The sequence below is a fragment of the Theropithecus gelada genome, chromosome 16 (genome assembly GCF_003255815.1).
Source record: "Theropithecus gelada isolate Dixy chromosome 16, Tgel_1.0, whole genome shotgun sequence".
Classification (NCBI taxonomy): Eukaryota; Metazoa; Chordata; class Mammalia; order Primates; family Cercopithecidae; genus Theropithecus; species Theropithecus gelada.
Genome location: NC_037684.1, coordinates 55,149,220 through 55,173,962, shown reverse-complemented (window position 1 = coordinate 55,173,962; position 24,743 = coordinate 55,149,220). Strand labels below are relative to the sequence as shown.

The 24,743-nt window shown below is 60.6% G+C and overlaps 4 protein-coding genes across 12 annotated transcripts in view; 3 read left to right on the top strand and 1 right to left on the bottom strand.

Moving 5' to 3' along the window:
• The window catches only part of LOC112610160 (translation initiation factor IF-2-like), a 4,478-nt gene extending 4,083 nt beyond the window's left edge, over positions 1 to 395 (bottom strand). Inside the window, exon 1 of the mRNA XM_025363492.1 lies at positions 307 to 395. Coding sequence (XP_025219277.1) covers positions 307 to 395 — 89 coding nt within the window. The remainder of the gene's footprint in view (positions 1 to 306) is intronic.
• MAFG (MAF bZIP transcription factor G) lies at positions 87 to 8,856 on the top strand. 2 transcript variants are annotated; one of them, XM_025362148.1, is made up of 3 exons: positions 87 to 215; positions 3,882 to 3,946; positions 4,040 to 8,856. In XM_025362148.1, the coding sequence occupies exons 2-3, from the start codon at positions 3,911 to 3,913 to the stop codon at positions 4,490 to 4,492; spliced, it is 489 nt and encodes a 162-aa protein (XP_025217933.1). In that variant the 5' UTR covers positions 87 to 215; positions 3,882 to 3,910; the 3' UTR covers positions 4,493 to 8,856. The 2 variants fall into 2 exon arrangements, with proteins under 2 accessions (XP_025217933.1, XP_025217932.1); XM_025362147.1 differs by lacking the exon at positions 87 to 215 and adding an exon at positions 3,586 to 3,760.
• Positions 8,857 to 8,937: 81 nt separating this feature from the next.
• SIRT7 (sirtuin 7) lies at positions 8,938 to 15,772 on the top strand. Its single transcript, XM_025362131.1, has 10 exons — positions 8,938 to 9,087; positions 9,159 to 9,296; positions 9,409 to 9,513; positions 12,059 to 12,129; positions 12,228 to 12,300; positions 13,011 to 13,109; positions 13,183 to 13,419; positions 13,546 to 13,626; positions 13,831 to 13,937; positions 15,103 to 15,772. The coding sequence occupies exons 1-10, from the start codon at positions 8,995 to 8,997 to the stop codon at positions 15,299 to 15,301; spliced, it is 1,203 nt and encodes a 400-aa protein (XP_025217916.1). The 5' UTR covers positions 8,938 to 8,994; the 3' UTR covers positions 15,302 to 15,772.
• Positions 15,773 to 16,234: 462 nt separating this feature from the next.
• PCYT2 (phosphate cytidylyltransferase 2, ethanolamine) lies at positions 16,235 to 24,716 on the top strand. 8 transcript variants are annotated; one of them, XM_025362133.1, is made up of 14 exons: positions 16,235 to 16,445; positions 18,098 to 18,186; positions 18,660 to 18,821; positions 19,057 to 19,123; positions 19,831 to 19,915; positions 20,090 to 20,134; positions 20,433 to 20,486; positions 20,792 to 20,930; positions 21,139 to 21,221; positions 21,510 to 21,587; positions 21,942 to 22,007; positions 22,215 to 22,280; positions 22,509 to 22,597; positions 22,672 to 24,716. In XM_025362133.1, the coding sequence occupies exons 1-14, from the start codon at positions 16,357 to 16,359 to the stop codon at positions 22,781 to 22,783; spliced, it is 1,224 nt and encodes a 407-aa protein (XP_025217918.1). In that variant the 5' UTR covers positions 16,235 to 16,356; the 3' UTR covers positions 22,784 to 24,716. The 8 variants fall into 8 exon arrangements, with proteins under 8 accessions (XP_025217918.1, XP_025217919.1, XP_025217923.1 ...); XM_025362134.1 differs by lacking the exon at positions 20,433 to 20,486; XM_025362138.1 differs by lacking the exon at positions 20,433 to 20,486 and having other exon boundaries at positions 18,378 to 18,821.
• Positions 24,717 to 24,743: the final 27 nt, after the last annotated feature.

The following is a 24,743-nucleotide window of genomic DNA, read 5'->3' as shown; positions in this document are numbered from 1 at the left end:
GGCGGCGGCGGCGGCGGGCCCGGGCGGCGGGGGCGGCGCGGCGGGGGCGGCGGGGGCCGAGAGGGCGCGCGGGTTGGGCTCCTCCCGGAGCTAGGCGGGCGGCTGGAGGCCCGGTGGCGGGGGCCGCTGGTTTCGGGTCTGCCGCGCACCCTGCTGGCGGCCCGTGCCTCGATTTCCCCAGCGGTCAGGAGCCAGCTCCTGCCCCTGCCGCCTGGGTGCTGGGGGTGGACCGCGGGCGGCGGACCCGCGGAGCCGGGCGAGTGCGGAGCGGACTCGGAGACCCGGGCGTCCTGGAGGGAGGGGCACCGGACGGCGGGAGGAAAGGGTGGGGTCGAGTGAGGCGCCCGGGGGTCCGCGCCAGGGCCCGGCGGCCCGGCCCGCAGCTGCTGATTCATCAGGTGGCCGCGTCAGCGCTCCCCGGGCGCGGGGGTCCGCGACGAGCCCGGGAGGAGGGGCGGCGGTAGGGGGGCTGCGGGGAAGACCTTGCCCCTGGCTCGGGCTCGGGTTCCGTCAGTCGCGTGCCAGAGCCCGGAGGGAGACTTGCTGAGTCATCAGCATGAGGTCACTCGGTGCTTAAGCTGATATCGGAGGGGATTGGAGCGAGGGGCCTCGGGGACTAAAAGGCCGCCAGCGGGAGGTGGGAGGGAGCCTTGGGGATGTGGGAGGGGGCCAGGCCCGGCGCCTTGGGGTGCCTGTTTAAGTGAGCGCCGAGCGATCCAGTTGAAGGCAGGGGTGCTTGAAGAGGAAGTGGGGGTGGCTCGCTGCAGGTGTTCTCCCGGGGTCAAAGGTGAAGCCCCGGGCGGTCCACCCCTTCCCGGGCGGCTCTTTTCCGGCAGCTGGTCCTGGTCCCACGTCTGGAGCAGTTTCCCAAACTGGGAAATAGTTCCCTGAGTGAGGGAGGGGAGGAGCTTCGGTGGGCCGAGCTAGCCAAAGGGGAAGTCAGCTTTCCCTGGGACTGGTCTGGTTGGACAGCCCCTGGCTAGAGATCCAGGCCCTGGGAGAAAGAGGGGTGTGTGTACCAAGCCCTGGGTGACAGTGGGTTGGGTGGGGAGGAAGCAGGGGCAGCTCTACCAGGAAACGGCAAGGGGGAGGAAGCAGCCCTGCCTCTCTCCCCAGCTGGCGCTGGAGTCTGGGTTGAGACTGTAGGTGGTGGGAGCTTCAGGGTGCCTAGCCTTGGGGTGCGGCAGATGGGCTGGTGTGGATGGCACAGGGTGGCAGAACGCAGCTCCCAGTCACCCCAGAGTTGCCCCTACCTGAAGTGGGGTCTCAGTGTTGTGTGAAGTTAGCAAAGGGAGTGGCCCTGCTGGGTGTCTGGCCTGGCGCAGGACGCTTAGAAAGTGGCAGCCTGGGGGCGATGTGGCCAGAGCCACCTTTCCTTGGGTGTGTGGAGATTCACGAAGGTAGACTTCCTTTGCCCAGGAGTTTATGGCTGGGTTAGGCCACTTTGTGGTTTACCCTCAGTGATCCTCCCTCCGCATCCCCGTGTGCACACACACACATGCACACACACACACAGTTCCACTCTCAGTGAGCCCTGGGGCTTATAGATTCCAGATGTTTCAATGCTTCCGCTGACCTTTGACCTAGAGTTTGATGCCCTGGGAAAATTTCGGGGTCCTGGAGGGGCGTTTATGTGCATCTTCTCAGTCACTTATGCATCAGTGGAAACTAAGTTTTAGGTTCTGTTCAAAGAGTGACTTTCATGAACTGAGAGCTTATGGAGCAGAGACCATGACTGCCAGGGAGTTTCGGCCACTGGGCTCTGCAGCCGATCGGGGCTGTCAGTTCAGGCACGGGAGTTTCTACTTTAGCCAAAGGAGACGGAGCTCCCAAATCTCTCTCCCTTTCCTGGCTCTCAGTGTGAATGGGTGGACCAGGTACCCTGGCAGGTTGCGGGGCCTTGACCATCTGTGCCTCCTGTGTGAGGTGGGCTTAGCCTTTGTGGGAGCAGAGGGTGCGTGACAGGACCCAGCTCTGGCTAGCCTTGAGGGCTGGAGGAGGACTGGGGTTGGGGCAGCTTCTCCTCAGTCCAGCTCCTGGGATCCCTGCATCGTCCCTCTGAGCCCAGCTCCTGAGGCTGTCTCTGCTCTGCGTGTGTCCATGTATCCCGGTTTGCCAGAGGCCAGGCCAGGAGCCTGGAAGCACTGGCTCTGCTCAGGCCTGCCCCTCCCCCGCCCCAGGCACACCTTTGATTAGGAGGCGATGGGTTGCGCTTGTGCTGAGTTCAGGCCTTCTGCGGAGGGCAGAATCTGTCGAGGAGGCACTTTTCCGTGTGATCTATTCAGGAAGTCACCGCTGTCATTGTGCTTAGCAGCAGGCGTGGGGGCGATGGGGGTGGGAGAAGCTGGGGCCAGGGCAGTGTCTCTGCACCCTGACTCAAGGCTGGGGGCCTGTCTCCTGAGGCAGTGTCCTGCCAGATGTGTAGGAAAGAGCTCCTGTGGGCCTTCTGACCTCCAGCTCAGGTCTTCCCCATCCTTTATTTGGAAGAATCCAGTGGCTGGAGTCTTGGGACCTTGCTTCTGAGCTGGCTTGACTGTGGAGAGGGGTCTCTGGCCTCCCCTCCCTGCTCTGGGCTTGCAGCCTCACGTCCTGGTCCAAGGCTGGGTGAGGTGGAGTCTTGACCCTGGTGAGAGTAAGAAGCCCCCCAGCCCATAATTTCCTGAAATGCTCCTGGCTGCTCTGGAGGAGACTCAAACCTGGAAAGTGGGGGATGGAGCATGGGGTGGGGTCCATGCCCAAGGGTCTGGTGGGAGCTGGACTGAGCTGGGAATCCCAGATGGGTTTCTGGGATGAGGTGCACAGAAATATCCGTAGCAAGAAAGTGAGAGCGGAGTGCTAGAGGGACCCGAGTGGGTGAGAGTTGATTGTTTAGTCCAGCCTCCCCAGCACTTTTGTTTTTGCTCCCTGACCCTGTGGGAATTGACCCGGGGCAGGGACCAGAGAGCAGGCTGCCACTTGGAGGGGCTGACTCCACCAGCCTTCAGTTGGGCAGGCCCCGGGGTGGCTCACTGTGGGAGCCCTTGTGAAATACCCTGGATGGGGTGGGGCAGGGGCTGCTTCCTGCAACCCAAAGCCACAGGATGGTTACTCCATCAGTGGAGGAGGCAGACTGGGAGGGCCGGAGGGGCCTGGGGCCAGGCTCCTCCCAGCTGATGGCCTGCCACCTGGAAGGTGGGGGAACTCCCTGGTCAGTCCTGCCAACAGACCAAAGCTAGATGGACGGCCCACCCTCAGCTTCTCAAAGTTAGGAGACTGGGAGACTCGGGGTTCCCTACAGCCTCCTCTCTGGGTAGGTCCCCAGTGGGGCCCCTGTGCACCCAGAGAGCAGGGGGCTTTGTCCCAGGCCAGTTCAGGGGAGGTGGTTGTAGGAGGTAGGACCCTGGAAGATGCACGCACAGGGTCGCAGCTCGGCTGCGGCTCTCCTGGGGCGCTGTTGGCTGGCGGGCCCAGGGAGTGCGGGCGCGGCGGGGGAGCGGGAGGCAATGTGCTGAGTCAGCGTGACTCGCCAGGAACAGCCGTGCTCTGGGGCAGTGCTGGGGTTATTTTTAAAGCTCCCGGCTTCCTTCTAGGCCTGCCTCTCCCGCGTCTTATTCCTTCTAATCTCTCCCCCGCCCCTTGTCTTGCGCCTGCCTCCCTAACAGCCTTCAGTTCCCCTTCTCCCATCAGACCTTCCTGACCTCCCACCTGGTTCTCTGAGGGTAGGGTGGACAGGAAGCAGCTCAGCCTAGCCTGGGAGAGGCCAAGGGCTGCCTCCGATCAGGTATTGGGGGCTGGGCACCTGGGCAGCAGGCTGGGGTGGGCTGTGCAGCAAGGGCTCTGTGAACTGGGGTGGGGGGCGAGGGTGGTCTCCAGGGTACTGACCTCTGCTCCATGTCTTGCAGAGAGCGCCTGCTCGCTGTGCCCCCGGGTTATGACGACCCCCAATAAAGGAAACAAGGCCTTGAAGGTGAGTGGGCAGGGACAGGAGCCTTCAGGCCCGGGGTTGGGGGGCACAGTGGGCATGCCCGCTTGGCCTGTGACCCTGTGCCCTGTGCCCCAGGTGAAGCGGGAGCCGGGTGAGAATGGCACCAGCCTGACGGATGAGGAGCTGGTGACCATGTCGGTGCGGGAGCTGAACCAGCACCTGCGTGGCCTGTCCAAGGAGGAGATCGTCCAGCTGAAGCAGCGCCGGCGCACGCTCAAGAACCGCGGCTACGCTGCCAGCTGCCGCGTGAAGCGGGTGACGCAGAAGGAGGAGCTGGAGAAGCAAAAGGCGGAGCTGCAGCAGGAGGTGGAGAAGCTGGCCTCGGAGAATGCCAGCATGAAGCTGGAGCTCGACGCACTGCGCTCCAAGTACGAGGCGCTGCAGACCTTCGCCCGGACGGTGGCCCGCAGCCCCGTGGCGCCAGCCCGGGGCCCCCTTGCCGCCGGCCTGGGGCCCCTCGTCCCAGGCAAGGTGGCCGCCACCAGCGTCATCACAATAGTAAAGTCCAAGACGGATGCCCGATCGTAGGGACGCGTGTCTGCCCAGGCGGGTCTTTGCAGGGCCACTAGGCACATGGCGAATTCGGCTGCCCTGTCCCTCTGTTTCCTTCTCTTCTCTTTCCTCCCTCTCTTCCCCGCCCTTTTCTCTTCCCTGCAAAGCACAACCTGTACCCCAGGGGCGCCGGGCTGAGCCCCTTTGATCTCGTCATTGTCGTCGTGTGTTTTGTATGTTGGGATTGGTCAGTTCGGCGGTGACGTGGGGTCGTGCCAACCCCTTTTGTACCAGGGCCATGCAGTCTTGGAGTCCAGAGTTGGTGCTGTGGGAATGGACTTGAGAGAGTTGCGGGAGAGAGAAGGAGAAGGCACGCTGGGCCTCACGTGTCCCCGAGCAGTGAGGGTTCCAGTGTGCCCTCCACTCTCGAGTGGCCACAGGCTTGTGGGCTGGGAAGGATTCACTCTCTTTAGCCCCAGGAGGGCAGCTCAGCTTAGCCCAGCACAAAGAGATGGGCTCTGCTCTGAGAGTAGGGCGGCCTTGAAGGCCCTGATGGGTGGACCACCAGCCTGGGCACAGTGGTGCTGGGGGCGTGCAGTTGGGGCCAAGGGCTGTGCGCTCAGGCCTGACCCGTTGCACTGAACAAGACCAAATCGCTGGCTGTGCACTTACGTGAGGGTGAGTCCAGTGTGCCCTGCGATGGGTCCCGTGTCACTGTTTACATGACCTATTTGTGTGGTTATATAGCCCTTTATTTAAAAGAGAGAAGTTCCTTTTACAAAGTTATTAAATTAATTATATGTTTAAAAGTTAAAGAAAAAAAGAGCTGCAGAGTATTTATAAAACTGTCTTTTAGAAAAAAAAAAACAAACAAGAAGACCATTTGACCATATAAATGGAAAAGGGAAGAAAGTATAATAGAAACTTTGCTAGTTAAAAAAAAAAACAAAAAAAAAAAAACAAAAAAAATCCCTTTCTTGTAAACTTACGGACAACTCTTTGTGGCTGTTGGAGTTTAGTTTTTATATACACAGAGTTATCAGACATTATTTATAAAACTTAGTTTAAAAAAAGACAAAAAAAAAAAAGCCAAGCCGTGAGCCGACCAGAAGGCCGTCCTCTTTGATATCTTTTGCAATTGTACCGAAAGTGACTTACTCCTCTGCCCTTCCTGCTTCCGTCTCTTGCCGGTGCCGTGGTGTCGTCCGTGCCTGGTGAGGTTTTGTGCAGCGGTAAAGTGCTGGTGCTTCTGGTGACCTTCGACCTGTGGGTGTCACTTCTTGTGTCAGTTTTCCTGTGTTCGTTTTTTGGGTTTCGTTGTGTTTTTGCTTCTGCTGGCTTGCTGGACCTGGGCTGGGGTGCCAGGTGGCACCTGCTGCGTCAGAGCTCAAGGAGTCTGTGCCCACCACCAGCTCCTGGTCCCTAGGAGGTGAGACGTGGTGTTCCGTCACACTCCCCCCCGACTGAGCCTTGGCTACATCTGTGTCTAGGGCTTGGGCTGATCTGGTGGCCGGGTAGCTGAAACTGGGGGCCCCTTGGGGCCCCCCCACACTGCTCCACACCCACCACCTCTGGCCTTGGGTGGTGGTGGTGCAGGGACCAAGGAGTCACTGTGGGTGGCCACAGGGCTGTGGCCAAGCGTTCCCTGGCTGTCTTCCTCAGGCCTCAGTTTTGTTCCGATAGGCTTCATGTGGGGCCTTAGCCGGGGAACCCCCGGGGCGCGCACCGTGGGCTGCAGGTTTCGCCGCCTACTTGATCCCTGAGGTGTTTCCATGCTGCGGGTGGTGCTTCCAGGCAGAGTGGTTGGGGCCCACCAGGCAACCCTTTCTTCCTTGTCCCTGCCTCACTCTGAGAGCCTTGGGAGCGTCCACCAGTGCAGACAAGGGCTACAGTCTCCAGGGCCGGTCTCGTCCCTCTTCTCCGCTGGTCCACGCTGGCAGCTCTTGGCTTTGGGCCTGCCTTCTGCCTCCCTTTGGGATCTGTGTCTTCCAGGGATCAGCTGCTTGGCTTCTGCTGGAGGTGCCTCCCTCTGGGGGCCCAACCTGCCTCCTGCTCCCAGTTCCTCGCCAGAGGCTGCTGCCCTTCCCGGCTGGGCTCAGGAGGCTCCTTATAGGCATATGACGGGGAAGGGGTGCCCCCACCCACCTCCAAGAGGCTGCAGCCCCGTGTCTGGCCATGTGAGCCTTGGCCTTTCACCAGGGCTGCTGGTTTCTTCTCTGTGGGGCCCAGACTGCTGTAAAGCACACAAATGGGGGCTGGTAAGATGAAAAACTGGCCTGACAGGGCTTAACCCTGTGGGTGGTGGGATTTTGATCCAAGAGTTTGGCCTGGTGTGCCCATGAGATGGGAACAGGGATGTACCATCAACCCTTGTCATCTTCATGAGCTTTTCTTTGCTCTGAGCATTCAGAGACAAGTCCTGTTGCTACCTGGGTCAGCCTGAAAATGGAAATTCAGGCTGTTGATTCATGTCATTTAGTGACTTCACCCCCCTCCCCTCAGTCTGATCTTGTCTAAGTAGAATCCAGGCGTTAGTTGGAATCATAAGTATCCATAAAGAAAACGTCATGATCTGCCTTGGAGCAGGGATAAACAGGCCCTCCCTGTCCTTGTGCGGCCCCCACTCTTGTCCTGGCTGCGGGTGGCCCTCCATTTTGAGCACCTCTGCCAGGCTGCAGACCTGGAGGCAAAGGGAGTGCGGAAGAGGAGGGTGTGAGGGTCGGCGCGTGTGAATGGGAGGTGCAGGTCCTCGGTGCGTTGGCAGAAGAGGCCTCTGGAGTTTCGAGGCCATACCTCCTTTCAAGAGCTTTGGATTTGGAGCGACTTCCCTGGGTCTACGGGAGTGTTCCTGTCCCCTGTCAGGCCAGCCCTGCGGAGCCACTCTGCCCCTCTTCCCCTTCCCCTGGATTTCCTGACGTAGATGCTGTGTTCATGTGCAGATGTGAATGTGCTGTCCTTCTGATCTCTGTTAATCCCGCTTTCCTACTGAGAGGGTGGTGGTCTCTTCTCACCTCAGTTTTTCTGACACAGCGAATCGAGGGCTTTGGCCAAGGCCAGGTCTCTCAAACTTGTCCGCCAAGTAAACCGTGATATATGTCTTCCCTTCCACCTTGACTTTGCCCCAACTCCTCCTTTATCCTAACATGGACACTCAGATTTCAGAGGACTACCCAGCAGGGACAAGTCGCCTCTCACCCGGAGAGTGAGGCCCCTGGCTGCTGCTCCGGGTGGCGCTGGTGTTGCTGGGGCTTCAGCTCTTGGTGCACGTTTCAGATAAGCGTGCACACTTCTGACCGGTGGTCAGGGCCCGGCCCACGGCTCTGAGCGGCTGCAGCCTGCTTTGGGACGATGGTCAGGTCCCATGTTGTCCCTGCTGCCTCCCTCTGGAGTGGCCACTTGGCCAAAGCTCCCATCCACATCTGGAAAGTCTGAGCTGCGGCCTGCTGCACCGTTTCCGCTCTAGGATCTTGTGAGTTACTTTTTTAGGCTGTGGTTTGGTGAAAGGAACCAACACATTAACGATTTTTCCCCCCAGAAGCCACTGAATAATTCTTTTTGGTGTATTTTTTGCCTTCCTGTTGGCTGTCTGGCCTTGGAGCAGGTCGGGAGAGTGAAGTACATAATCAGTGCCACACAGAGGCAGGGCATGTCTGAGACTGATGCCTGTCCTGCCTCTGGCCTGTGTCCTGGGTGTGTGCGGTACCTGCTGGGCCAGTCCTACACATTTCCACCCTGCCCCTGGAGCAGCAGCTTTGATACCATGGGTGTCCCTTGAGTCTGAGCTAGAGTGTGTCCCCGATAAACTGTGAGACCTCCCTGTTCTTGGTGACCCCAGTTGGGCTTTGACCCCTCCAGCAACCTTGTGTCCCATCCCTGCCCTTCCTCCCACCCCCTCAATCTGCTAGTCCCTGAAGCCTTTAACCAAACGGGAGTGGGCACAGAAAGCCTTCTCCTGGCAACAGGACAAGGGCTGCCCGCGTGTCCAGCCCTGTTGCTCTCCTGGCACTGAGAGGTGGATCCAAGCAGAGTTGATCAGTCCCCCTGCCAGCCCTGCCTAGGTCTAGCCAGGGGAGGTTGTGTGTGTGTGGGAGAAGACCCCGGGATGTGCTGGGGTGGGATGGAGGTTATTAAAGATCTAAGTGAGGAGGGGCTGGGGTTTGGATGCAGGGTGAGGCCCGAGCGCTCACACTTCGTGTAGGGCTGGCAGGGGCCTGACCTCGGGCAGGGCAGTGGCCTTGGTGCCCCACCCCTGCCCTGCGCAGTATTTATTGCTAAATTATTGTCCAGGAGGGGCAGCACTGGGCCTGGCCCCCCGGGTATTTATTGCTGTACATAGTGTATGTTTGTGATATATAAGGTTTTCTTTATTTTGTATATGATCAATAAACCTTTTAAAGAGACTGGCAGGTGCTTCTTTGGGGCGACGCGGCGGGCGGAGCCGGAAGAGGTGGGTGGGGGCGGGACCCGTCTTGCGCATGCGCCCTGAGCGCGGCCTGCCGTGTGAGGCGGAAGCGGAAGAGCGGGTCTCCAGGGGAGCGATGGCAGCCGGGGGTCTGAGCCGCTCGGAACGCAAAGCTGCGGAGCGGGTCCGGAGGTTGCGGGAGGAGCAGCAGAGGGAGCGCCTCCGCCAGGTACGCCGCCGTCGCTCCCCGGTCCGGCTATGCCAGGCCCGCGCCGCCGCTCACCGCCCGCCTGCCCGCAGGTGTCGCGCATCCTGAGAAAGGCGGCGGCGGAGCGCAGCGCCGAGGAGGGTCGGCTGCTGGCCGAGAGCGCGGACCTGGTAACGGAGCTGCAGGGCCGGAGCCGGCGGCGCGAGGGCCTGAAGCGGCGGCAGGAGGAGGCGAGTTCCGCGGGCGGCGGCCGCGGGCGCCCCCGGTTTCGGGAGCAGCCGGGGCGACGGGCGGTCCCGGGTGGGGCGGCCCGGGGCGGTGACCACCCTGGCGTCTTGGCAGGTGTGCGACGACCCGGAGGAGCTGCGAGGGAAGGTCCGGGAGCTGGCCAGCGCCGTCCGGAACGCCAAATACTTGGTCGTCTACACAGGCGCGGGAATCAGCACGGTAGGGAGGGAGGCGGGGGCGGACCCCAGGATGGAGTACGCGCTCCTGTAATCGCGAAAAACTCGCCTTTAAAGCAGCTTTAAGGTTTTTTTCCCTTTGTTAGAGAAACACGAAATGACCAAAACTTACCTAAGGTAAACGCTTTTTAAACGCTTAGTTTGTGGTACAGCCAGTTAAAAACAGACAAGGAGCAGAGATACGAATGGGCTGTAGTAGCCGACTGCTCGCAGTCACCCCCAGGTTATGTGGACAGAGCTAAGCCCAAAGCTGTCGTGATTCTCCACTGTGTTCTCTCCATGTTGAGGGAGGATAAGTAGAAAGTGACACAGTAAGAGCCGGAATACACCAGGTGAAGGAGAGAATTGCATTGTGTTTTGAGAAGTTTCACTGACAAGTTATCCTGGGCTGTGGGACATCACTAGCTTTGAAAGTGTAGCTGGCACATCGTCCATCTAGTCCGATGGGTGAGTGTGGAGTGCTGGGCATGCGTAGGCGTAGCAGATCTGAAGGCCAGGTGATTTCTGTTCTCAGGAAGCCTTTAGGTGACAAGAATCAGGTATGTGAACAAATAAGCGTAATGTAAAGCTGGCTGTGCTGGATCACTAGAACAAACCCAGGCACACACTATGCGCTCTTGGAGTTGGGAAACCTACCTGGGTTGGCTTTTTGTGGGAGGTAGCCTTGATTGGGCCTTGAAGGATGGGTGAGATTTACAGGAGAAGGTGGGAATGAGGCACTCCAAGCAAAGAAGAGCAGAGGCTTAGCAGGAAGAATGCAGAGAGGGAGTTCACTGCTGACTCAAATACCTGGAGCCCTGGCGTTTGGTCTCCTCCCTCCACAAGTCACATGTAAAAGTCCAGTCACGCTGGGCGCGGTGGCTCATGCCTGTAATCCCAGCACTTTGGGAGGCCGAGGTGGGCAGATCATGAGGTCAGTAGTTCAAGAACAGCCTGGCCAACATGGTTAAACCCTGTCTCTACTGAAAATACAAAAATTAGCCGGGTGTGGTGGCAGACACCTGCAATCCCAGCTACTCGGGAGGCTGAGGCAGGAGAATCACTTGAAACTGGAAGGCGGAGGTTGCAGTGAGCCGAGATCGTGCCACTGTACTCCAGTCTGGGCCACAGAGCGAAACTCTGTCTCAGAAAAAAAAAAAAATCCAGTCATGTAATTATGTAACAGTCAGGTGACCTCTTATGGAGCTTGCAATGGCAACTAGAAGCACATGCAGCTTGTGGATTTCATCTGAGTGTAACTGAGGTTTCCATCTTGAATGTGACTGTCCAAACCACTGCCGGGGGATGGTGCATTTTTCTGAGTTTAAGCAGGAGTCAGGAGTCCCCAAAAGGGAACAGAAGGCACCTTGATATCTTCTGTGCCCTTTCTGGCCTCAGTTTGTTTCACAGGATTGAAATCCTGGAAAGTTAGATGCTTATCTCATCTGGAGAAGTTGTTCTGCCTTTGTTTGTTTGTTTGTTTGTTTGTTTTGGGACGGAGTCTGGCTCTGTCACTCAGGCTGGAGTGCAGTGGCGCAATCTCGGCTCACTGCAAGCTCTGCCTCCTGGGTTCACGCCATTCTCCTGCCTCAGCCTCCCAAGTAGCTGGGACTACAGGTGCCCACCACCACGCCTGGCTAATTTTTTGTATTTTTAGTACAGACGGGGTTTCACCGTGTTAGCCAGGATGGTCTCGATCTCCTGACCTTGTGATCCGCCCACCTGGGCCTCCCACAGTGCTGGGATTACAGGCATAAGCCACCGCGCCCGGCCTATTCTGCCTTTGTTAAGGTGGAGCGGGAACAGTCAGCACTGGGACGTGAGAATAGACAGTTGCCTGCCCCCACCTAGGGATTCACCTTTTTTTTTTTGAGATGGAGTCTCGCGCTGTCGCCCAGGCTGGAGTGCAGTGGCCGGATCTCAGTTCAGTGCAAACTCCGCCTCCCAGGTTTGCGCCATTCTCCTGCCTCAGCCTCCCAAGTAGCTGGGACTACAGGCGCCCGCCACCTCTCCCGGCTATTTTTTTGGTATTTTTTAGTAGAGACGGGGTTTCACTGTGTTAGCCAGGATGGTCTCGATCTCCTGACCTCGTGATCCGCCCGTCTCCGCCTCCCAAAGTGCTGGGATTACAGGCTTGAGCCACCGCGCCCAGCAGGGATTCACCTTTTGCTAAATGTGTGAGCCGTGGGCTCGGCCCGGGGGGCACTTAGGAACATGACTAGTCTCCCCTGCGGTGTGGAGGACACACGTGCCACAGCCCAGCTTTGTGCTCGGTGCCAGAGAGGCTTCCGGGGACAGACAGGGCTGCGTGCAGCCTGGAAGGATGAGCCAGGCCAGGCGGGAAACAGAAGTCCAGGTAGAAGGGAGGAGTCGAATTGGGGTGCACTTCATATGGGCTCAGGCAGGTCAGCCTGTGGAATGAACAGATGCCAACATGCAGGCCGGCCTGGAATGTGGCAGGAGCGACAATGGCTTCCCGTTTCTGGGAATTCTGCCAGTGCCTACGGTGGTGCCTTTTCACTTGGCTTACTTTTTTTCTCGACATGCAGGCAGCATCTATCCCAGACTACAGGGGCCCTAATGGAGTGTGGACACTGCTTCAGAAAGGGAGAAGCGTGAGGTAAGTGGGCCAGGCGCGGCCTCCCACATAGGCTGAGCAGAGGCAGCATGGGCCTGAGCTCCGGCTGTCCTCACCTTGCCTTCCTTTCTGCCTGGCAGTGCCGCTGACCTGAGTGAGGCCGAGCCAACCCTCACCCACATGAGCATCACCCGTTTGCATGAGCAGAAGCTGGTAAGAGCCCTGGGTGGCTGGTACACTTGCCTGGGACCAGGCAGAGCACCTTGGTGCGCAGTGGGCAACTGCATTCTCCCTCCGTCTGCCAGTTGACTCCCATCATGAGCACCCACCAAGTGGGTTAGGCCCCAGATATGATCCTCCCATGCTTCCTCTCCAGGACAAAAGGGGAGCACCCCCTCTGGAACCATCCCATCCACAGGCAGCCTCAGCCCCAGAGCTGCTGGTGGCCTTTCCCCTTTGTGATTCCATTGCATTTTTCTGTGGACCTCAGAAGCCATCCTAGTCACAGGGGAGGCTTATAGGACATTTCTGGGGACCTTCTGCTGAACACCCTCAACCAAGGGGTGTAGGGGTTGACCTGCCTAGGTCCCCAGGCACCTGAAATGTCATGACCCAAGAGAGCATGGATCCGGGGTGGAGTGGCCCTTGCCAAAGCCCTGAGCCACTTCCCATCCTTGCCTTAACAGTGCAGCGTCTTGCCCTCCCAGCCACTCCAGGTGCATCAGGGCTGGAGGAAGGACATAGCCCCTCCCCACCACAGGCCCTCTTGAGTCCTGGTGGTTGGACCTGTTGTGTGTTTTACTTTCTAAGGCTCTCTGCGGGGTTGGAGCTACCCCTGGTCTTGGGAGCCACTGGCTGGGCTCATAACAGCCTCGCTGTGGCTGAGTACTGACCTCCCCGTCACCACCCGTTCTGCCTTCCAGGTGCAGCATGTGGTGTCTCAGAACTGTGACGGGCTCCACCTGAGAAGTGGGCTGCCGCGCACGGCCATCTCAGAGCTCCACGGGAACATGTACATTGAAGTGAGCAGTCCTGCGGTGACCCGGGGTCTCCATGGGCAGGCGGGTCCCACTCACTGTGCCCTCTTGCCTCCAGGTCTGCACCTCCTGCGTTCCCAACAGGGAGTACGTGCGAGTGTTCGATGTGACGGAACGCACCGCCCTCCACAGACACCAGACAGGCCGGACCTGCCACAAGTGTGGGACCCAGCTCCGGGATACCATTGTGCACTTTGGAGAGAGGGGGACGTTGGGGCAGCCTCTGAACTGGGAAGCAGCGACTGAGGCTGCCAGCAGAGCAGACACCATCCTGTGTCTAGGGTCCAGCCTGAAGGTACGTGCTGATGACACCAGGAATGAGCCGAGCCCCCGCCTGCCCGAGGGTGTCCAGCTCTGTTGCCCAGCACTCTACAGACTTGTCCCCTGTGTGTGTGCTGTGTCTGTCTGTCTGTTTCCGCAGGTTCTAAAGAAGTACCCACGCCTCTGGTGCATGACCAAGCCCCCTAGCCGGCGGCCGAAACTCTACATTGTGAACTTGCAGGTAACTTGGGTTCTGAGAGTCACATCCTTAGACCTGGGTCTTAGAATGCAGAGCTGGAGACACCCCACACCCATGCACCAGGGCAGTCTGATAGGGCCCCCGTGGGTGCTCAGGGAGCACTGACCGAGCCCGCGGGCCGAGGCTGACAGGCCACCAGGAAGGGTTGGGCTGCTCTTACTCTCACTTGGCTTTCCCTGTCCTCAGTGGACCCCGAAGGATGACTGGGCTGCCCTGAAGCTACACGGGAAGTGTGATGATGTCATGCGGCTCCTCATGGCCGAGCTGGGCTTGGAGATCCCCGCCTATAGCAGGTGAGTAGACCATTGCAGCAGCCCGCTTCCCTGCACCTCTGTGTGCTGGGCCATGTCTGTCTTCTCTCGTGAGCTGAGCGTGGAGGAAGCTCTGAGGTGTTTGCAGCGGTGTCTGAGGCATGACTGAAGCGTGGTGGTCTCCAGAGGGCCTGACCTCAGTGGTTCGCGGAGACCCTGCGTGTGCCACTCCTGCCCTGGCTGATGTGGCACACACAGTCCCCGCGGGGAGAGGGATTCTGCCCACGTGCTCCTGCTCCAGGCCTCCCTGTGGAGCTCTTCAAGATGCCTGGTGGGAAGCATCTCGAGGGGACGAGCACTTGGCAGCTGTGGTCAGACAGAATCTGTGTGCTTGGTTTTGGGAGTTGGCGTACTTTGGGAAAGCTTAAACAGACTGTGCCTTAATACAGAATTTGTGATAATTTAGACTTGGTGTATGTATTGAGTAAAAAGTTTACACTCTCTTTCTCTGTGAATTTTCAGGGTCTTATAGGGGAAATCAATAACTTCTTTTAATCAAAGGGTTCAAGAAATTAAGGATCCCTTCACCTTCTGGGCCTGGCACTTCTTGTATGTTATGTGTGTGGTGTTCTGTGATGTGGGCTATCGTGTACTGTATTTTTTTTTTTTTACATTAACTTAGCTCATTTTCCTTATCAGTGCGTATCTGTATCTTAAGTTATGATCTGTGGTTCTGCATCTCAGTCAGACACATGCTTTCTTCACGGTGTCGTCTGTAGGCCACGCCACCCTAGTCAGCTGGGAAGGGGGAGAGGGTCTGGTCCACCTGCCCCTGGCGGTACAAATGGAAGGTGGGGCCCAGAGTTGCTAGTGACTCATCCCTGGAGACGGAGGCAGCCCTGGGGCCACTGCTGCCCTGTCCTGTGTGTGCACGCCGCTCAGTGGTGGACGAGGACATGGAGTTCTGAGGAGACCAAGCTAGTGTGGGTGCTGACCTTTGAGTCACCACCTAAGAGGTGACCTCTCCCGCATCCGTTCTGCAGCTTGATAACAATGAAGCTGCTACCAACCAGAGCCCAGCCGCAGTGGACACAGGGGAGGGAACAGGATGGGAAGGCAGGGACCGCAGGCAGCTTTCCCGAACTGGGGCGGGTGTGGCTGTGAGAGGCTCCCAGGCCCGCCTGATGCCACTTTCCCTTTTTGGCAGGTGGCAGGATCCCATTTTCTCACTGGCGACTCCCCTGCGTGCTGGCGAAGAAGGCAGCCACAGTCGGAAGTCGCTGTGCAGAAGCAGAGAGGAAGCCCCACCTGGGGACCGGGGTGCACCGCTTAGCTCGGCCCCCATCCTAGGGGGCTGGTTTGGCAGGGGCTGCACAAAACGCACAAAAAGGAAGAAAGTGACGTAACCTGGTGCTCGATGAAGAACAGTTGGCACTTTGCAGATGGCCAGTGTCACGGTGAAGGCTGGGTTGTCCCCACGGGTCTAGTGAGAACTCTTTGGGGATGACGTTTTCACCGTGACATTTTTAGCCATTTGTCCTTGTGGAAGCCCCTTGCACTGCTGCGGTTGTCCCCTGATACGACTTGGCCATGGAGGACACCTGCCCATCCGGCCTCTATGTCAAGAGGTGGCAGCCGCACCCTTCTGTGAGAACGGAACTCGGGTTATTTCAGCCCCGGCCGGCAGAGTGGAAGCGCCCAGCGGCCTTTCCTCACTCGCCAGGCCAGTCTCAGGGCCTCACCCTATTTCTACTACTTAACGAAAAAGTGTGAAAACTTTATAGAACCCTCTCTGTACTGGACGTGCGGCAGAGGGGTGGCTCCGAGCCTCGGCTCTATGCAGACCTTTTTATTTCTATTAAACGTTTCTGCACTGGTTTCCAGTGTCCCCAGGTGGTCGGCGCGGGCTCCCCGGGCTCAGGTCTGCTGCCTGGCAGCGCGGTCCTGGCTTAAAACCCGCTTGGTTGGAGAAGGGACAACTGTAGATTATTGTGCCAAAAAATAACTCAGAAAAAAACTCCCCTGGTTGGGACGGCGCCCCGTGGAGGTTCCCGGAGGTGGCGGCGGTGGGACGCCCCCTCGCGGCACTGCCCGGCCATCCCAGCACCAGGTGTGGACGGTGCGGAGAGGCCAGGTGTGGGCCGGAGGCGGGTCTCGGGCCGCGCGGCACACGCCATTGGCTGTGCGTTTGGAGGGGGTGGGACTCTGTCAGGGGCTCACGCCATTGGCCGCGCGCGGAGGTGCGGTGGGGCGCGGCCCTCGGGGGTGGGGCGCCGGCCGGAGGGCGCGCGGCGGGGCGGGGGCGGTGGGGGCGGGGCTCGGGCCGAATGGCGCACGCTATTGGCCGTGTGCAGCGGGTGAAGGCCCGCGTGACGGCGGCTGAGCGTGCGCCTGGCGGGGCGGGTGGCGGCGCTGGAGTCGCCGGGAGCTGCCAGGCTGTCCGCGCCGCCGCTGCGGGGCCATGATCCGGAACGGGCGCGGGGCTGCAGGCGGCGCAGAGCAGCCGGGCCCGGGGGGCAGGCGCGCCGTGAGGGTGTGGTGCGACGGCTGGTGAGCGCGGGACCGGGGCGGGCCGCGGGGACGCCGGGGCCGGCTTCCTTCCGGGGCGCCGCGCCAGCCGTTGCCCGGGGACCGGGCCCGCGTTCTGGGTGGCGTCCTCGTCCGGCGTGGGCCGGGGCTGGCAGGCTGCGGGGCGCGCCCGCTGGGAGGGTCGGGCTGCGGAGGCTCCGCGCCCTGCCGTGGGCGCCCCCGTCTACTCCTGGCGGAGGCCCCGCCCGGTCACGCCGACCTCCGGTGCAGCCACCGCGCTGAGATCTGGAGCCCCGGCCTCCCTGCTTCTCCGTAACCACCAGCAACCAGCTTGGCCGGCTCCGGTCCAGGGGTTCCCCTGGCCTCCGGGCGAGCGTCCCTGTAGGTGGACATCGGGTGTGACCTGCCCGTCCGGGACCCGCAGTGAAGCGCGCGGGCTCCCGGGTCCTCCTCCCCGGGGCTAGAATGCAATCGGTGTTCCCTGGCCAGTCACACAGAGGGCATTGTTTTAAGAAAAGTTTGGGGTTGTCAACAAGTGAAAGAAAGATGACCGTTACTGATAATTTGCTACCTCTGATCCTTTCACGTGCCTGCCGCATGGAATCCCCGAAGCAAGCGCCTCTGATTAGCCCTTCCCAGGAGAGCAGGCAGGGCCTTGTTCCCTGTGTCTGAGTCACCTCTGGGAGAAGGAATGTGGCTTTGCTTCAGTGGACTTTGACCTTGCCCTGCCCAGGCCCCAGCCCCATTCCAGGCTGTGGTCCCCTGGCCTAGCCTCTGACCCCTCCTCCCCTCCAGCCTGTCCAGTGGGTACATGGGCCCGCCAGACTTCACCCTGCATGTCTGCTGGGACTCCGTGCACTGTGGCAGGGGTGCCGGGAGGAAGCAGTGGTGTGCAGTGGAGCAGCTCTGCAGTGTGTGGGCTGCCAGGGTCACACCTCTCCTGGAGAGGCAGGGACAGCTTCGTCCACTCTTGAGGGGATGGGCAGCCGCTGTAAGTGGTGAAGAAGCCAGGGCAGCGGGGCCCAGTTGGTGGCAGGGCTGTGTAGCTTTGGGCTTGAGAGTTCACATGTTAGCAGACCCAGATTTATGAATGAAAACTCTAGAACCAGGTGGCAAGGCAGTGGCTGTACACCCTTAGTGTTAAGCCTGGGGAGCTTCAGAGCCCGTCGGGGAGGAGGAAACAGGATTTTCAGGGCGATTCCCAGGGTTTTATTTTGTGGTTGGATTTGTTTTGGGTTAGCCCCAGGGACTGTTTGCTTATCGTAGTCTAGGATCCAACCCTACCCCAAGAGTTAACATTGGCCTATTTTAAAGTGACTGCCCAGGGCAGTTGATATTCGGTGAGGGGATAGGACATGTGGCCCTGCAGCTCACCGTGGGCTCCAGTCTGTCCTGCACCCACCAGTCCTCTAGACCCAGCCAGGCCTTGACGTCTCTGCCCCCGCCACCCTTTCTAGATCTGGCACAGGGGTCCCACCGTCAGGCCCAGGAGCCAGTGGGGTGGAGAGCTGAGCACCTACATCTTCTGAATCCCAGTCCCAGGGCTCCCAGCAGCAGCTTCTCAAAGTGCTTCCTAAGGAGTCCTCAGAGGAGCAAAACTCTGCCCCTAAGCCACAGGGCCACCTGGCCCCCACCCTTGGCACAGGCACCACCCACTCTCTTTGTCTCCACAGCTATGACATGGTGCATTACGGCCACTCTAACCAGCTGCGCCAGGCACGGGCCATGGGCGACTACCTCATCGTAGGCGTGCACACGGATGGTACGCACAGGTGGCCTCGCTCACCCACGGCCCCCCAGCCCTCCTGTGGGTTGCGCCCATTGACTGAAAGCCTGCAGGCCTGGGCCACCTTGCCAGGGCTCAGCTGTAGGGGAGAGCACTGTAGGCTCACCCAGCCCAGCCCCAGCTGAGGATGGCCTAATTCCTTTCCCATCTTGCACTTCCTGTCCCAGCTAAAGAGAAGGGGCACCTGCTCCCCACCACTGCCAGCATGGCTCCAAGCCTTCAGGGGCTGAGCACCTGCTCTTCAGAAGGAATCTCTGCCTTTGCCTGAGACCCTCACAGGGGAGACAGCCACCCAGTTGACCAGCACTAGTGGGCTAAGGGCCAGGCGAGCGAGACAGCCTGTCCCCACCGGCCCTCTTGTGTGGCTACAGCTGGGTGCTGGGAAGGGGCCTCGTACGTGAGCAGCCAGGTGGGCTGGGTCCCCAGTCTCCTTGTTGTCCTTTTCCTAGAGGAGATCGCCAAGCATAAGGGGCCCCCGGTGTTCACTCAGGAGGAGAGATACAAGATGGTGCAGGCCATCAAATGGGTGGACGAGGTGGTGCCAGCAGCCCCTTACGTCACTACGCTAGAGACCCTGGACAAATACAACTGTGACTTCTGTGTTCACGGCAGTGAGTGGTGGGCCTGGGGCCCGGGGGCCTGGGGGCATCAGGTGGCTCAGGATCAGATCTGCTGGTGGGACATCTGGGAACAGGGGGCCTCCATGCCCTTCGAGGATCTGAGATATTTCCGGGCCCCTACCTAGAAATGGGCACGCGGGCAGGCCAGGGGCTGAGAGGGTCCTGGGCTCTGAAGGGTCTGATGGCTTTGGATTAAGGATCCTTGTCCTTGTGTGTCACTGCTTAGATGACATCACCCTGACTGTAGACGGCCGGGACACCTATGAGGAGGTAAAGCAGGCCGGGAGGTACAGGTGAGTCTCCACCGTGGACCTGGCCATCCAGGGAGCTGGACACAGGGCCCCCTCCTGGCTTGTGCTTTGCTATTTCCTGGGAGCCCGTGAGGGGAGCGTCTGGGCCCTGAGCCATGTTCCTCACTCCAAGGACCGGGAACTTGAGGGATGGAGGTGCCATTGTGGGGTGGCCTGGAGGCCCTCACCATTTGGTGCTGCAGACCTGTGGCCTCAGGGCTCCAAAGGCACAGCTTTGTGAGGTGGCAGCTGTTGAACTCGGGGGACGTGGCTGGCACTGCTGCGGAGCTGGCGCTGTATCTGAATTACCAGACGTCAGGGACACGAGGCCAGTGGCTTCTGCACGGGATGCTGCAGCTGAGAATTCACTCGGCTGCAGATGCTCAGCGTTCAGGACGTGGGCGTGAGGGAGGCGGGGAGCAGAGCCACTGCCCAAGTGCCCATCCTCTCCCCGGCATTGCACACCTGAGCCCCAGCAAGGGTCCTTTTCCGTGCTCCTGTCACTCCCTTTAGTCAGTAAAAGCGTGGAAACCTTCCCCACGTTCCCAACCCGGGTTTTCTGTTATAGCCTTGCGCAGGGAGGGGACCCTCGTCTTTGGGGCAGCCATGGGTTCTGCCGCAGCAGGGCCGCTAGTGTCCCTAGTGGTGGTAGCAGGAGACAGCCTTCCAAGTGTCCCAGGCTGAGACCCCACTCCCGCTCTGTCCCCCAGAGAGTGCAAGCGCACACAAGGGGTGTCCACCACAGACCTCGTGGGCCGCATGCTGCTGGTGACCAAAGCCCACCACAGCAGCCAGGTGAGTCAGGGGCGGAATCCCCAAGGCCCCTGGGTCAAGGTCGCCAGGGGAAAGGAGGGGTACCTCCCTGCCCCCTCAGGGCCCTCCTGCCCACTGCTCCCCATCCCCACCCGGTCCTGGGGTGGCCACGCCTAGAGGGCAGGCCCCTCAGCGCCGCTCTGCCCTTCTGTGCAGGAGATGTCTTCTGAGTACCGGGAGTACGCAGACAGTTTTGGCAAGGTGAGTGCGGCCGTGGAGGGGAAGCTGAGCATGCAGCTGCAGGGGGCTCCCCCGGCCACCTGTCCTGGCCATCCCTTGGGGAAAGGCCAGCCCAGAGCCTCACCCTCCTCTCTCCCTCCCTGGCACTGACCAGGCACTGACTGCCAGGTTCGGCTGACTGGTGGACGCTGGGAGGGAGGGCAGGCAGCGGTGGTACCGGCTGGCCGGTCACAGCAGTCACTGTTTGGAGGAGGAGCAAGGACTTGCCTGTGGACAGGTGTTCTCTAACCAAGTGGCCTGGCCCTCTCTCCCTTTGTAGCCCCCTCACCCGATACCCGCTGGGGACATACTTTTCTCAGAAGGATCCTCCCAGGTGACCAGACAGTGGTCTCAGGGTGCCGGCTCCCTCCCAAGGGCTGTGTGCACTAGCCGCCGGGCTCCTTGCCTCCTCCTGGCGGTCACTGGCTGGGCTGAAGTGGTGTCAGCTGTGGTGCCTGCTGTGGTTGTGGGGTGGCGCCACAGTCCTGCCTGACACCTGGCCTGGCAGTGTGTTCCCCGCCCGAGGTGACTGGCTGGAAATGGGATTGCTGGCAGGCAACAGCTGAGGGTTTGGTGACCCGGCGAGGGCAGCACTTGGGAGGCCTCCCCAGCAAACCTGCTCCCTCTCTTGGCTTGCAGTGCCCTGGTGGGCGGAACCCCTGGACCGGGGTATCCCAGTTCCTGCAGACATCTCAGAAGATCATCCAGTTTGCTTCTGGGAAGGAGCCCCAGCCAGGGGAGACGGTCATCTATGTGGCTGGCGCCTTCGACCTGTTCCGTATCCTCTGAGCCTCTGCTGCTCCCTACGTGTGCCACATGGGGTGGGACCTGGGGGCCTCACTTTGACTCCTTGGGGCCCCAGACCGGGCTGGTTTGCAGGGGAGCAGCTGTCGGCAGGGAGGATGGCGGGGAGGCCCTTGGGCATGAGCTGTCAGGGAGCTGCTCCCTGTCATCTCCCTCCCGACTGCTTCTTAACCTGGGCGCAGACATCGGGCATGTGGACTTCCTGGAGAAGGTGCACAGGCTGGCAGACAGGCCCTATATCATCGCGGGCTTACACTTTGACCAGGTCACTGCCCTCTTGCTCCCTGGGCCCCTGAGCAGCTGATGGGCCCTCGAGGGGCCCTAAGGGTTGGTGTTGGGTGCAGGTGGTCTCTAGGAGGAGGCCCCAGGTGAAGTCAGAGGAGACCCTGCGGCGGGGGTGATCGTGGGCTTCTGGGGTCCAGAGCTATCCTGTCTGGGGCATCCCCACAAGGGCGGGCACCCTGCCCGACTTCTTCCCCTGAGGGTCAGCTGGGAGGGGCACACCCTGTCCCCCCAGGGTTTCGGGGCTGAGCCAGCCTCGCTCTGGCCACAGGAGGTCAATCGCTACAAGGGGAAGAACTACCCCATCATGAATCTGCATGAGCGCACCCTGAGCGTGCTGGCCTGCCGGGTGAGTGGGGCCAGGAGCCAGCCAGGGACGGGGACATTCCCACAACATCCCCCCACCAAGAGCCTCCCTGAGCTGGGGCAGGGGGCTTGGGTCCTGGCAGAGCCGCACCCAGCACCCCAAGCTTTGTGGCACATGCCCAGATTTGTTTGTTGAGGCAGGAGGAGGGGTGGTCGGGTCTCCAGGTGCTGTTCCTTCTTGCCTCCTGGAGGAGCCCCAGGGGTCCTCAGCCTGCCCAGCCTATCCCTGCTACTCACTGGAAGCCCCGCCCCATGTCTGGGCCATCTCCCACCACCCTGTGGCCCTGGCTTACCAGTAGCAGGGACCGAGCAAGTCTTTCTGCTACTGTCCCCACAGTACGTGTCTGAAGTGGTGATTGGGGCCCCGTACGCAGTCACAGCAGAGCTCCTGAGTCACTTCAAGGTGAGGCTCTGTATGGACTCACCTCGTTCCCACACGGGCTGGGAACACGGGTGGGCTATGGGCTCCTCCTACACAGGGCCTAGGAGGTGCCTGGGCTGAGGAAGGGGCAGGGTCAGTTCTCCCAACCCCCAGGGCCTGTGCTGGGCTGTGGGTGGCTACGGCAGCTGCCTCCCCGGGGAGGGCTCCTGACCCCCACTCCTTCTCCAGGTGGACCTGGTGTGTCACGGCAAGACGGAAATTATCCCGGACAGGGACGGCTCCGACCCATACCAGGTGGGTCATGCTAGCCCTTGCTGGGCACAGGGGTTGCCATTGTCACGTCCCAGCCATTTAATGTCTCACTGTGCCTACCTGGGAAACGGGCATGGTGGCTGTAGCTGCTCTGACTACACCACTCCCACAGGACCCTGGGCACTGGTCTCCCTCTGGGGCAGGGCACCAGATGGGTCTTGGGGAGGTCAGCAGGGACCTTCATCCCGCTCCTCCTCTCCGGACCCCCAGGAACCCAAGAGAAGGGGCATCTTCCGTCAGATTGACAGTGGCAGCAACCTCACCACGGACCTCATCGTGCAGCGGATCATCACCAACAGGTGCAGCTGGGTGGGGGCACCTCGGAGCCGCCTCGTAGGCGCTCTCCGCTAGACTTACCCTGCCCTCCCCCCAGGTTGGAGTATGAGGCACGAAATCAGAAGAAAGAAGCCAAGGAGCTGGCCTTCCTGGAGGCCGCCAGGCAGCACGCGGCGCAGCCCCTGGGGGAGCGCGATGGCGACTTCTGACCTGGCGGAGGCCCCAGCCGGCCCTCCCCCTGCTCTGCTTCTGCACCTTCTGCATTTGGACATAGGACTCTGCAGGGCCGCCCTCTCTAACTGGCCTGGCTCTGGAAGGGCTGGTGACGACTCTGCCTCCTGCCTGCCTTCGAGGTGCCTGGTTTGCAGCAGACTCTCCACCCTTTCCAGCAAAGCTGCTCAGAGAGGGCGTCCAGCACAGTGGAGAGGCCGGCAGTGAGACGGGCAGACGGCACCTGCAGCCCGAAATGCAGCACTCCTGCGTGCACCCCCACCTGGTCCCCGGATGTCCCCACCACCTGGACAGAGGCCACACTGACTGCCCACCCAGCTGTGGCGGGAGGTGCAGAGCGGAGGGCTTTAGGGAGCAGCGACTGCGGTCACCCCTTTAGTTCTCTGGGTGCAGACCATAGCACCTCCCACTTGGCATCCCCCAACACGGTGTCCTGCCACCTGGCGCCGGCTCCAGGAAAACACGCTTGCCTTCATTCCCGGCAGCTTCGCCGCTCTCCTTATGGACTCTGTTCTGTTTGTACGTGGCTGATGTAAATCTCTTTGGTACAACCGAATAAAGCCTGGTGGCACTGCTTCGTGGGGCTCCCAGCCCTGCTGGGAAGGACCAGGGAAACACCCAGCAAGCAGAGCCTCTTGGCCCTGCCCCGACCATGCACCCAGCAGCCGGGTGTGCAGTGGGCAGCCTGGCAGTGAGTGAAACCCCGGCCTCCAGCCCTCCAAAGTCAGGGGCCACCCCCTATAGCAGGCGATGCTAGAATAGGAAGGAGAGCTGGGGCTGAGGCTCCTTGCCCCTCGGCCCCTCCAGGGGCCATGGGATCTCTGTCTCCTGCACGCCTGTCAGGGCCTGCCTGGAGCAGCCCAGAGGCTGAAGAGGCTCTTACTGCAGCCTCCGGGATGTGTTTGGGGAGCCCATAGATTGCCTGGTCTCGCCGCACTCAAAATGAGGCTTATGATCAGGACTTTTTTCAGCCCCACACTCCTCTCCAGAATGGGCTCTGCCATACAGCACCTGACCCATGTGGGGCCTCCAAGGGCCTGTCCTCTGCTGTTGTGAGGTCGACCTCATGACCCAGCACAGGAGCCGGAGGCGAGGTGCACATGAGGCTCTCCACAGCCCAGGAAGGCAGCCTCTCACCCTGCTCTCCAAGCCAGGGGCCAAGGTGTGAGGGGCACAGGCCATCCTCATGCTGTCAGGCCCCTGCTTTCAGAAGTGGGGTGGTGCCGATGCTCCCACTCAGACCCCTGGGCTGCAGAGTCCCCTGAGCAGAGGGACCAGTCACTTCCCCATAGACAGATTGGTGTGGGACAGGGGCTGCTTGGGCCGCAGGCTTGGGGAGGGTGGAAAGGTCCCACCTGTTGCTGCCTGGGCCCAGAAGTGGGCCTGGCCCTGTTCCCTTAGAAGCATTGGAGGCCAGGGCCCAAGCCAGTGCTGGAGTCGCACCCAACTGCGGAGGGAGAACCCACCTGTCTCCCACCCTCAGCTCTGGGGAAGCATGCTCTGGGTCTCTGGGGCCAGGGCTCAGGCCCCCGACTCTCCTCCTTGCCCCTGCACCCTCGGACTTGGCCTAGCCAGAAGGGATGGGGGCAAGAGGAAAGCAGCCAGGGGCTCCAGCCCATGCCCTCACAGATTTGCCTCTCGAGTCGGGGAGCGAAGGGCTGGGGAAGACACTGGGGACCAGGCCAGCAGTGCCTCTGCAGTTTCCTCCAGGGAGCACCAAGGTTAGGCGCGGCTTCACCGCGGGGCTGGATCGTGGCCAGCTTGGCCCCTGGGTCTGAAGACCTCTGGGCGGCCCAGGCCAACCTTGCCCTGCCGCCGCACACTCGGCTGCCCTCTCATACCCAGGCTTGGGGACTTCCAGGTCCCGATCCCCTCGTGGCCTGGCTGCCAGTCCTCCAGTACCCCTCACTCGGCCTGGCTGCCAGTCCTCCAGTACCC